General features: G+C 39.2%; 1 protein-coding gene across 1 annotated transcript in view; it reads left to right on the top strand.

The window, feature by feature from the left end:
* LOC136835651 (uncharacterized) overlaps positions 1–10,502 on the top strand; it is a 51,617-nt gene extending 41,115 nt beyond the window's left edge. Inside the window, exons 3-7 of the mRNA XM_067099466.1 lie at positions 5,034–5,205; positions 5,925–7,282; positions 7,890–8,015; positions 8,395–8,470; positions 9,434–10,502. Coding sequence (XP_066955567.1) covers positions 5,034–5,205; positions 5,925–7,282; positions 7,890–8,015; positions 8,395–8,470; positions 9,434–9,626 — 1,925 coding nt within the window. The 3' untranslated portion in view covers positions 9,627–10,502. The remainder of the gene's footprint in view (positions 1–5,033; positions 5,206–5,924; positions 7,283–7,889; positions 8,016–8,394; positions 8,471–9,433) is intronic.
* The last annotated feature ends 1,998 nt before the right edge of the window (positions 10,503–12,500 follow it).

Genomic DNA, 12,500 nt, shown 5'->3' with positions numbered 1-12,500 from the left:
TATCTGTCAAACTATGGAGCTGTCTTTATGAAAACTCTTCTAGTATCTCTTTCTCTCACAGAACTGGTAACCTCTCTTTATCAAAGCTATAATCTCTCTCTCTCTCTCTCTCTCTCTCTCTCTCTCTCTCTCTCTCTCTCTCTCTCTCTCTCTCTCTCTCTCAGCGAGGCGTATAATGGGTAATTTGTTGTGTGCCATTAATTGTTAGAAACAATTTGTAGGTAAAGAGAAGTCCCCGCGCGCATACATATGAACAGTTTAGCCTCTTCTCTCCTCCGCTGAGACCGCCCCCTCTCTCTCTCTCTCTCTCTCTCTCTCTCTCTCTCTCTCTCTCTCTCTCTCTCTCTCTCTCTCTCTCATTCCGGCGCGAATCAAGTTTTATTAATTTTATTCCGCGGGATACACCGGAAGCCGCAAGCTTGGTTTTAGGAGGTGGGAATTTATTAAAGTTCTTCGGATTCATCGCCGCCCTCCGCGTCCAAATTAGGAAAGTTGGCCCGGGCTTATTTTGAAGTCAACGGCTGAGAAAGGCTCGAGGAACTGGGAGAGACTCGAGGAGGAGGATGGAATGGAAGGACTGGCTTTGGACAATTGGGCTTTTGAAGACTTAGGACTTAGGACTCTTCTGCTCTGAGAATGGAAGAACAACTAGTGTCATTCCAAGGTATAGGACTTTCCATGGGTTCTGGAAGTCTACTGCCTGGAAGGAGGAGAGTTGCCCCCAAGGGAAAATGTCTAATCTAGGACACTTTGGCTTCTGAGGATGGAAAGGAGAGAATTGCCTTTGAAGGTATAGGACTTTCCAGGGCCCTGGAACTCCTTCTGGAATTCTGGAACTCTTGTGTATGGGAGAGAATCGCCTCTGAAGGGAAAGGACCTTCTTTGGACAATTGGGCTTTTGAGGAAGGAAAAGAGAGAATTGCCTTTGAAGGCTTAGGATTTTCCAGGGTCTCTGGAACTCTTTTGGATGGGAGAGAATTAGGCCTGAAGGAAAGGGACTTGTCCGAGATAGATGGAGGGTTGACTTTCAAGGTTTAGGACTTTCAGGGTCTCTGGAACTCTTCTGGACGGGAGAGAATTAGCCCTGAAGGAAAGGGACTTGCCGGATGGAGGGTTGACTTTCAAGGTTTAGGATTTTCCAGGGGCTCTGGAACTCTTCAGCATGGAAAGAGGAGAATTATCTCAGAAACAAAAGGGCTTGCCTGGTAGACTTAGGCTTTGAGAATGAAAGGTAGAAAGTAAATGGTATAGGACTTTCCAGGGGTTCTGGAAATAGGCGTGGAACGCAGAGAATTACCTTTGAGTGAAAAGGACTTGCATGAAATATCTGGGCTCTTGAGAATGGAATGGAAAGAGTTATCTTTGAAGGCATGGGAATTTTCAGGGGCTCTGTAAATGTGCCTGGAAGGGAGGGGAGAGAGTGCCCTTTGAAGGGAAAGGATCCATCTAGGACACTGGCACTGTGACTCTTGGCTACTGGAATGGGAAGATTAATCCAATAATCAGATATACCCAATTAGGACACTGGGGCACTGATTTCATTGAGAATGAAAGAGGTATGATGACTGTAAAGGAAAAAAAAAACTCACATTATTTGCTTGAATAGTTCAACACCTTGAAGTGAAAGTGTAGAGTTTCCTTTAAAAAAAAACACTTGTGTGAATAAAATCCACAATTATATGTATGTAATTATATAATATCTTTCTTTCCCCGCCAAAAGAAGCTTTCGTCAACTTGATCAACTGGTCTCTTCAGCATTAGTAAACAAAGAGAATTTTGTTACCTTTAAGAAAACTTGGAGAGAGAGAGAGAGAGAGAGAGAGAGAGAGAGAGAGAAACAATGAAAAGACTGCGTGTTTTCCTTTTATACAACTGCAGAATTGCTAATTAATCTATTGTTAATCTCACAAGAAAATAATGATATTTATTAAACCTACTTGTCTAGGACACAGGGACACTTGGGAATGTAAGGGATAGAGTTGCCTGTCAAGTACAAGGACTCAGTTGAGGAAAATAGGGCCTTGGAAATCCTAGGATACTACGACTCTTCCAAAATGAAGGGAGAACTGTGGCTGGTTGAAATCTTTTGTTGTATTTCTTGGGGGGAAACATGAGGTTATTTTTGCTTATATCTTGGAACGTTTCATTACACTGCCCTAAAATGGAAGACTGCAGTATCTGCAAAAATACAAAACTGAGAAAAATGGTAGATACTGCAGTTTTCCCTGCCCTTACTATTGATTTTGCAGCTACTGCAAATGGGACCCTCTAAATAAAGCATTGAAGAATCATTCTGGAACTGCAGTAACTTGTGTATTAGTGTTTCACGAGCCCAATAGGTGGCATATCTCAATTTCGTGCAGTTTTCCATTTTAGGGCAGCATAGTTGTTTCAGAATGAACACAAGCAATCAGAAATGGTAAGTTGTAAAGAACATCTGATACATTTGAGTGGGAAACAGCCAAAACAAACTGAGCTATGAAACTTAAGAAAATCAAACTTACACTTTGGACCTCAGTGAGCATGGACATTCATATGTATGTGTTTGTGTAGGAGTAAGTGTTTGAGTGTGTGTATGACTACACACACACACATATCTAACAAATTAAAGATCCACACACCGCCATCAGCCCTATACATTCAGAGAAGCGAAGAAAAAGGACAATATGCCTTATCTCCTTCTTCTCCTTCTTCTTCTTCTTCTTCTTCTTCTTCTTGCCCAGCAGTTGATTGCCTGCCAAGTCCCACCATCTTGGGTGTCACATAAACAATATACAGAGAATACACACATCGGGTAATCCCATCCTGTCTTAACCCCCTCCCCCCCTCCCCCCAAGCCTTGGCTCCCACAACGGCGCTGCCGTATCCAAAGGCCATTTCTTGTCAAGATTCTCTCTCTCTCTCTCTCTCTCTCTCTCTCTCTCTCTCTCTCTCTCTCTCTCTCTCTTCCTTTCTGCTGCTGACGAAGCAACTAACTTATGGAAAGTGCAAATACTGGGGGTGAAAAAGATTTACTGATTTCAGTGTGTTAAGTTTTTTATTTTTTATGTTTTTTTACATTAGCATTCTTGTTTCAATATATTTTATATATATATTTTTTTTACTTCATTTGGTAGGCACAATAGAGTTACAGATTTTTAGTTTCCTGAAAAGAAAACTATTGTACCGGCTTCGTTTGTCCGTCCGCACTTTTTCTGTCCGCCCTCAGATCTTAAAAACTACTGAGGCTAGAGGGCTGCAAATTGCTATGTTGATCATCCACCCTCCAATCATCAAACATACCAAATTACATCCCTCGAGCCTCAGTAGTTTTTATTTTGATTTAAGGTTAAAGTGAACCATAATCGTGCTTCTGGACAGGCCACCACCGTTCCGTGGTTAAAGTTTCGTGGGCCGCGGTTCATACGGCATTATACCGAGTTCACCGAAACATAGATCTATTTTCGGTGGCCTTGATTATAAGCTGTAGCGGCTGTACAGAAAACTCGATTGCCCCGAAGAAACTTCGGTGCATTTTTTATTTGTTTGTATATTTTTATATGTCTGAACATTCAAAAATTTTCATCAAATTATTTTCAATATTTTTTTGTTAGTGCAACATTTATTGTTAATATTTTTGTCATTGTTGGTATTTTTGTTAATTCTATAAGTTAATGTCAAGATTTTGATTTTGTTATTACTTTTTTTAATGCTAAAAGTTATCGTCAAGATTTTAGCCATTTTTAATATTTTTGTTAGCGGTACAAGTTATTGTCAAGATTTTGTCTTTGTTATTATTTATGTTAATGCTACAAGTTATTGTCAGGATTTTGTCTTTGTTATTATTCTTGTTAATTCCCTAAGTTATTGTCAAGGTTTTGTCTTTGTTATTATTTTTGTTAATGCTACAAGTTATTATCAAGATTCTGTCTTTGTTATTATTTTTGTTAATTCTGTAAATTATTGTCAAGATATTGTCTTTGTTATTATTTTTTTAATTCTGTAAGTTATTGTCAAGATTTTGTCTTTGTTATCATTTTTTTTAATTCTATAAGTTATTCTCAAGATTTTGTCTTTATTATTTTTTTAATGCTACTAGTTATCGACAAGATTTTGTCGTTGTTATTATTTTTGTTAATTGTTATTATTTTTGTTAATTCTGTAAGGTATTATCAAGATTTTGTCTTTGTTATTATTTGTTTAATGCTACAAGTTATTGTCAAGATTTTGCCTTTGTGATTACTTTTTTAATGCTACAAGTTATTGCCAATACTTTAGTCACCGTTAATATTATTGTTAAGGCTGAGATCTGTAGTTAATATTTTTAGTCATTGTTATCCACCATTGCCAGCAATTATAATCTGGTATGAATTTAGAAATAACTTGGTATCAGCGTTATAAAACATTGTTCGATTTACTTAGAAAAATGTCTTACGAAGTGTCAAAGATTCTCACTTAAAATTGTAACGACTTTCTTTCAGAATACAAATGTATTTAATTATTTCCGGTTGCGTTCAGCATTAGAAGGGCGTGTTGCCAGAAAAAAATGTTAGACTTACAAGCCAGCAAAGTTTTGGAAATTCAACCTACTCTAATTTCTTTATTTTTTAAGTTAAAAAGTTAAATTTTGTATGAGTTGAAGTATTTGCGATCAGGAATAGAATAGTATGCATAAAAAAAATCAGTTCAACCCAACCCCCTTTTTTGGGGCGAAAAAGGGGGATTATTTTAAAGCTGATCAGGCGAAAAACTCCATTTTCAAAAGTTGGGGCGATAGGCCCTTCTAATGCTGAACGCCTCAAATATTCTTTCTTATCTAATATATATTTCACTATTTTTCTGCTTTTTATAAGACTTCATTGAGAGTCATCTGGTAATATGTCACAGAAAATGGAAATTTCTGAAGAAATTAAGATGCAGAGGTGTCAAATTTTTTGAACTGTCATACTGATAACTTAAATAGCATAGCTTAGCTGTCAGGGTCAAGAGAGAGGGAGAGAGAGAAAGAGAGAATCCTATCCATGTAAAAATGAGATCTCGGCATTTACTGACAGATGAAACCATGGGAGATGACCTGTGCTGCAGGCGAGCCTGCAGGGGACGCGTGTGGTGTTCCAGAGAGAAGAGACAGGCAGCTGTTCAGTTGGTTCTCCTCTGCGTCGCCTCCTGTTCCTGGACCTTGCTCCTCATCTCCCTGACCCTGACCACCTCGGCCTCGAATCCAAGGTCAGCTCATCGTCAGACGAGGTCACTCTGATAGCTATAGCTTCCTGCATATGCTCTTACTCTTGCAATTCATTACTGCCCTAATACTGTTCTCCTTGCATTAATACAATTTTATCTGTTCATTAATTTATTAATTTCTTTTAATAAGTGACATCTCTTCTTTCTGTATTTCCCTTTACCTCCTCTTACTTCTTCCTAATGAACGCCATAATATTCTTTGAAAGCTTGAATTTTGAGTCAGTGGCCCCCGTGGTGGGATTGTTCCTTATGAATAGGGTTCATCTTTTGAATAATAATAAGAATCACATAATTCTATAAAGATGTTTTCTGGGAAAACCATTACTCCTGCATAATTACTATTATCATGACTTTAAAGAAAAAAAAAAAACTCTAATTAGAATACAAATACCCTCAAGAAATCCACATAAAGTTTCTGAGTGTCATGCTGTCTCTTCATTGTGGAAACACGACGCTCCGGAACTGTATTTGAGTTTCTTGGATATATTTGTTCTATAATTTGTGGTTTTTCTCGAGTGTTAAAGTTCGACACTGATCTGTTATTATTATGGTTTTATCATGTTAGTTTTGTCTACTGATGCTGTTTCATGATTATGCCATAGTCAGCACTGATAGATATTGTGCTAAATAAAAGTGGCCTACTTCAAGCCTAGGATTAAGTGCAGTACTTAATCTTCACCAATTTTTTTCTCAATGGACAGACACGCCTCCAAAGTCATAGCAGAGACAGGGCCCAAATGGGCCGAGGGCGGGGCCGAGGCCTGTCAGGAATGCCTGTCGCGCCGAGGACCACCTCACAGCTACTGGCACGTCTTCGAACGTTCTCTGCATCAAGTGGCGTCAGCCCTGGACAGCCTAGACCAGCCTTTAGCACCATCCGCTCTGCGTTCTCAACTTCGAGCAACCAAAAACCTCCTCCGCCAGTTGGCCTCCGTCCTTCATCTGCCCCTGATTGAGAACCTGGAAAACAGCGGCTCCAGGAAGCAAAGCCAGGAGGCTATTCTTCCAGCTCCGGGGCACGTCGATGGACGCCTGGCTTGTCCCGAGCAGTTCCCCGGGTCACGGGCAGGGTACCCACGCTATCATACAGGATACTTCACCATGAATTGCTCCTCTCTGGCCTTGAGGGAGGTGGTCACAGCCGTCCTATGGGATATTGAGAAGGATCACATATCCCATCTGCTTGATGATTTCAAGCGTATTTATCCTGGGTTGCCTATTCTTCTGGTGACCGATGCCACGGTGGAACCCATGCCAGACTTGTTGGTTGAGAAACCCAGTCCATCCACTGCAAAGGCACTGAAAAGAATTCTGTCCCACGTAAAAACTCCTTACGTCTTCCTAGGCACAAAGCTCACACGAATAACCAACCACTCCAGGCTAGAGAGACTCGTGTGGGTGGCCGAGTGGTCCGGAGTCTGGGCTGTAGGCGGCGCTGGTAAAGGGCAAGATGGCCGCTGGAGGGCGGGATGTTTACAAGTAGCCGAAGGAGGAGGCCAACTCGTGTACACCCGAGGATACACAACTTCACTATTCGAGTGCCAGCTGTGTCAGTCCATCGAGGCGCCTTTTGTGATGCGCACCAAAGCGCTCCGGAAACTAGACTGGCCTCGTTTAGGAACCGAACCGCAGTTGCTTCTGCCGAGGATGTTTCTAGACATCCACGCGAGGGCAAGGCCCCACAAGCACGGGGCAGCTTTGTGCCCAGATTCCCTCTTCCTAATAGCGAGTGTAGACCCTCCTTGGGACGTCACCGAAAAGCCACACCGTCAGGAGCACAATTTCCGTCTAGTCGCAGCCCTGTGGCATTCGATTGTTAAACAGAAGCATTTAGCACGTCTCCACCTGCCCTCAGGGTATACGGTCAACTATCCCTGCGACTTCCTGCCCAGCTCGCGCCAGTCGCACTCCACGCATTTCTCTCCTTTGTCGAGCGAAAGGGGCATCCCAGCAGCAATAGCCTGTCAGAGAAGAGAACTGGTAATTATCACCACCAACCTTCTTAATGCCTGTTCCAAGCTCAAGGTGCAGTGTCACCTTAAGGATTCCGCCGTTACAGGTTGGTTTCTCTCACTTTTGTCTCATTTTCTTCATTAAAACAGGACTGTGACTTTCGTTTTAGACAGCAAGGTCTAGTGCCTGGTTTTGTGACAAGAAAACTTCCATATCTCTCTTTGTTATAATCACACTGCTTGAATGCTGGTAATTTCGGTCATCGAAAACACTTGAATTTTATATATTTTCTGAGATCTTTAGTTTTAATATGTCGGGGGGATAAACAGTAAGAAAAAACTAATAAAAATATAATTGTAATTTTAGCAGAAATGCTTTAATTCTTGATGTTCAGTGGAGTCACACTGAATGAGAATTATTTTCATGTAAATATTACATCATAAGAATGTTTCAAGAATTGTTTTCTAATATGATGTCTAACTTATAATGATGCCAGTGATGAAATACTCTGTTTTTCATAATCACTGACAATTATCATAGCTTGAACTGGAAGGAATTCAATTGAAAATAATTTTTATTATCAGCCTTAATAGAATATGCATCTGAAGAATATTACAAGTGCGAGATTTCAGACAGAGTTATTGGAAATCTTAAAACGTGTTTAACTTTATTTTCAAGTTACTAATAAAGACTTTCTCTTCTTCCCCCAACAGTTCTTGTGAGTGGAGGGTCACTGCAGTCCATCCCCAATAAGACATTAAACTTCGGGATGGACGGGGCTTTCAAGATATCTGCCCTCCAAGAGGTGTTAGAGGCTTCTCACTACGTATCTTTCATAGGTAAGGGATGAGAGAGAGAGAGAGAGAGAGAGAGAGAGAGAGAGAGAGAGAGAGAGAGAGAGAGAGAGAGAGAGGTGTCTTTCATTTGAAGTAAAATAATCAGGGAATGACTGAAAAATTTTAGATTTAAAGGAGAGAGAGAGAGAGAGAGAGAGAGAGAGAGAGAGAGAGGTGTCTTCCGGAAAAAAATCATCATCAGGGAATAAATGTCTGACATTTTAGAGAAAAAACATTTATTGGGAGACCTAATCTTCTAAAATGTTCTTGTTACAGAATTATAATATTAAATAAAATATATCAACAGAGTTTTGATAGGTTTCTCTGGAAAAAATACTGACATTCCAATAAGAATATCTATATATTTTTTTCTTTTTTTCAGAAAACAAGGCATTGGTTGTAGAGGGAAGGTGGTGGACGCTGAGGATAACTGCAGACACCAATCAGAAAACAACAAAGTAAGTGGCCTCAGGAAATATGTCATAATACTTAGGATCCAGTGCCTGTACAATCTCTATTATATATATATATATATATATATATATATATATATATATATATATATATATATATATATATATATATATATATATATATATACATATATATATATATATACACATTTATATATAAATGTAGAATAAGTTTAAAATTTTGGTATGACTCTGATTGATGATTCAGATTTTCCCTGAGATTCTGAAAATTACTTTGTGTATGAGAATATGTTTTTTTACAAAGGTACATTATTCAGTGGATCGTCTTTAGGAGGTTTGTGTGTATGTGTGTGCGTATGTGTGTGTGTGTGTGTGGAATGTTATGTGTGTAAACATTACAACCTAATTCCTCGTGGGTCTTATTCTTCATATTTTGAAGAAGGTCAGGTATCTTAAAAAACTGCCATTATATCCTACGCACATTTCTTACTCAATAATCATAAGTGTTCACCAAATTTCCTACTCAGTATCCATAAGTTTTCCCTACATACCTTGCTCATTATCCATAAGTGTTCCCCACATTTCTTATCCAGTATCCATAAGAGTTCCCCACATGTCTTACACAATATCTTTAAGTGTTCCCCACATTTCTTACTTAACATCCTTGAGTGTTCCTCACATATCTTACTCAATATCCTTGAGTGTTCATAACATTTCTTATTCAATATCCGTAAGTATTCCCCACATGTCTTAATATCCGTAAGTATTCCCTACATTTCTTACTCAATATCCACAAGTGTTTCCCACATTTCTTACACAATATCCACAAGTGCTCCCCACATTTCTTACCTAATATCATTAAGTGTTCCCCACATTTCTTACTCAATATCTGTAAGTGTTCCCTACAGCTCCTGCTCAATATCCGTAAGTGTTCAGTGTACCTACAAAAAAATCATAATACTCTTCCTTTTCTTCTTCTTCTTCCAGCATCGAAATCCTAGACGGTCTCTGGGTACCGTCCGTGATCCCGTCCAGCGGCTCCTGGACGGACGAGATCGGGAGCTGCGGCGTTCCAGTCTTCCAGGTCGAGGACACCTCGCAGGACGAGCGTATGTCAGAGCTCACTCTCCCTCATTGCAGCCGAAATCGCCTCTCGGAGATGACCCTGAGGTCGCCTTGAGAAAAAAAAGACGTCCACTAAAGCCCCCGAAATGACTTCTAAAAACGTTGCGCGTCTCCCCAATCCGAAAATGACTCTGGAAGGGGTTCCAGCCTCCCGGTTCGGCTTCCCCAATCCCAAAATGACCTCAGGATATATCAGCCTGGGTCGTAGGGTTGGATACGGCGGCCGTCGCCATAAAACTCGGAGACGAGAGATGAGTCTCTTCAATTGATTTATGGTCGCAGTCATTTATTATCTCTGGCGACGTTATGGGGCAGTCCTATCTGTCTTGAGTGTTCCATAGGAACCTTTCCAAACAGAGAAGTTCTACGTTCTACGTTCGATTCTATAAACAGTTGTTCCATTAATGGTCGAATCTTCGCTAAAGCTTACCTGATATTTTGTAAATAAGACTTCTTGCGTTAATCAGAATGTCTTTTTGATTAGTGAATTAAATATTAAATAAATTTAGCAATCAAATACATTAATGCCTTAGGTATTACTTGCTGAGATAAAGTAGCTTGCTGCTACCATATTCAAAAGGATTTTGAAGTTGATGTAGGAGTTAAATCTGATGCCTTAGGTGAAATATTTGAAGTATTCCATATGCCATAGAATTAAACAGGATTTACTATAGGAAAGACTTATGATTATTTCATAACAAATAACTACTAGACTTCTGCTAAATATTGTGCCTTCTGATGTATATAATCTCGGATAATTACCTATTTTAGGAGGTATTAGAATTCATTAGAATTATTAGCAATAGACAATAGGCTATCGATTACAAAACAGTCAGATAGTATAGTGTCTCTCTCTCTCCCTCTCTCTCTCTCTCTCTCTCTCTCTCTCTCTCTCTCTCTCTCTCTCATGGGAATTTAAACTCTCTCACACACACACTCTCTCATGGGAATTTAAACACTATATATATATATATATATATATATATATATATATATATATATATATATATATATATATATATATACATACATACATACATACATACATACATACATACATACATACATACATACTTGCAAATGTGTATATTACACTGTTACACAAACCACATACAAACACAAGCACATGAGCATACAAGCTTATAAATATACATTCACATACAACATTCACAAAACAATTACGTTCTTATGAAACGCGATCCCTGCCTTCGCAAGAGAACTTAAACAAGAAAAAAAAACCGACCCCCCCAAAAAAGACACATCCCTAAATTCACAAACTCCTCCCATAACAGCCACTTAAGACCCACCAATCTTTTTTTTTTTTTTTGTCCCTAGGTGGAGATTTTCCTCCCTGCATTCTGGCGCCGGTGTAACCTCCCTTCGCAATTAACTCGGGTTTTCGAGGTAATTCTTTTCTCTCACGGTCAGCCTCGTCCCCTAAATGAAAGTCCATTGTCTGGAGTCTGCGTCGAATGGGAGTTTTGGGGGAAAAGAAGAGTGCTAGGGGAATCAAAGGAGAATGCTAGGGAATAAAAGGAAAGTGCTAGGGGAAAAGGAGAGTGCCAGGAATAAAAAGAGTGCTAGGGGAAGAGGAAAGTGCTAGGGAATAAAAGGAAAGTGCTAGGGAATAAAAGGAAAGTACCACGGGAATAAAATGAGAGTGCTAAGGGAATAAAAGGAGAGTGCTAGGGAATAAAAGGAGAGTGCTAGGGAAAAAGGTGCCAGGGAATAAAAGGAGAGTGCTAGGGAATAAAAGGAGAGTGCTAGGGAATAAAAGAGTGAAAGGGAAAAAAAGGAGCGTGCTAGGGAAAAAAGGAGAGTGCTAGGGGAAAAAGGGAGAGTACTAGGGGGGAAAAAAGGAGAGCCAGAAAAAAATGGAGAATGCTAGGGAATAAAAGGATAGTGCTAGAGGAAAAAAAGGAGCGAATCAGGGAAAAAAGAAAATGCTAGGAAAAAATGGAGAGTGGTAGGGGAAATAAGGAAAACACTAGGAAAAAAAGGAGAGTGCTAGTGGGAAAAAGTAGAGTTATAGGGAAAGAAAAGGAGAGTGCTATGAGAATAAAAAGGAGTGTGCTAATTATAAAAAAAGGAGAATGCTAGGGAAGAAAGAAAAGGAAAGTGCCAGAGAAAAAAAAAAAGATTGCCAGTAAGAAAACAGGAGAATGCTAGGGAAGAAAGACGGGGAATTTAGGGACATCTCAAGGAGAGGGTGCAGGGGTGGAGGCGGGGATGGGGAGGGGGTGGGGTTTGGGGTTGAAGGGGTGACTAAAACAACCGAGAGACTGGACGAGCAAAAAGTTTGGAGTTGTTCATCTTCTTCTTCTTCCAAACTTTCCCTTTTATTCATTTTGGAAGCGATTTTGGCAGTCTGCTGGTCGGGGCCAGGAGTGAGAGGGGGAGATTTTATTCAAAAAGTCTTAGTTTTCATTATTTTGATAGAGTTTCTTAGCATTTGCCTTTTAATACTATATTTAATATTCGTTGACGAGATTTCTTTCCTTCTTGATCCTTCTGGTCTCGTTGGGTTTTCAGATCTCATTGTGGCCCATTTAATGCTCACATCAGACTCTTGAAACTGTGTCTAAATTTTATTGAAGGATTACTGGGGAATATATGCTAAAGATGCCTTGTATATATATATATATATATGTATATATATATTATATATATATATATATATATATATATATATATATATATATATATATATATATATATATATTCTAAAATTTTTATACATATATATATTTTTTTCAGCACACTAATATTCCTTTTCATATCTCCAACACAACAATAATACTTCATTTTATTGTTACCACTTATACCAATCTTTATCTTCCGTGACAATTATCAACAAAATTCCCCACATTTGATTGACCGGAATCAACGTCGTTAACTAAGCTAATGAAAACAGAATTCCAAGCCATCT

This window comes from Macrobrachium rosenbergii, chromosome 55, assembly GCF_040412425.1.
Source record: "Macrobrachium rosenbergii isolate ZJJX-2024 chromosome 55, ASM4041242v1, whole genome shotgun sequence".
Classification (NCBI taxonomy): domain Eukaryota; kingdom Metazoa; phylum Arthropoda; class Malacostraca; order Decapoda; family Palaemonidae; genus Macrobrachium; species Macrobrachium rosenbergii.
This window is presented reverse-complemented; position numbering and strand designations above follow the sequence as displayed.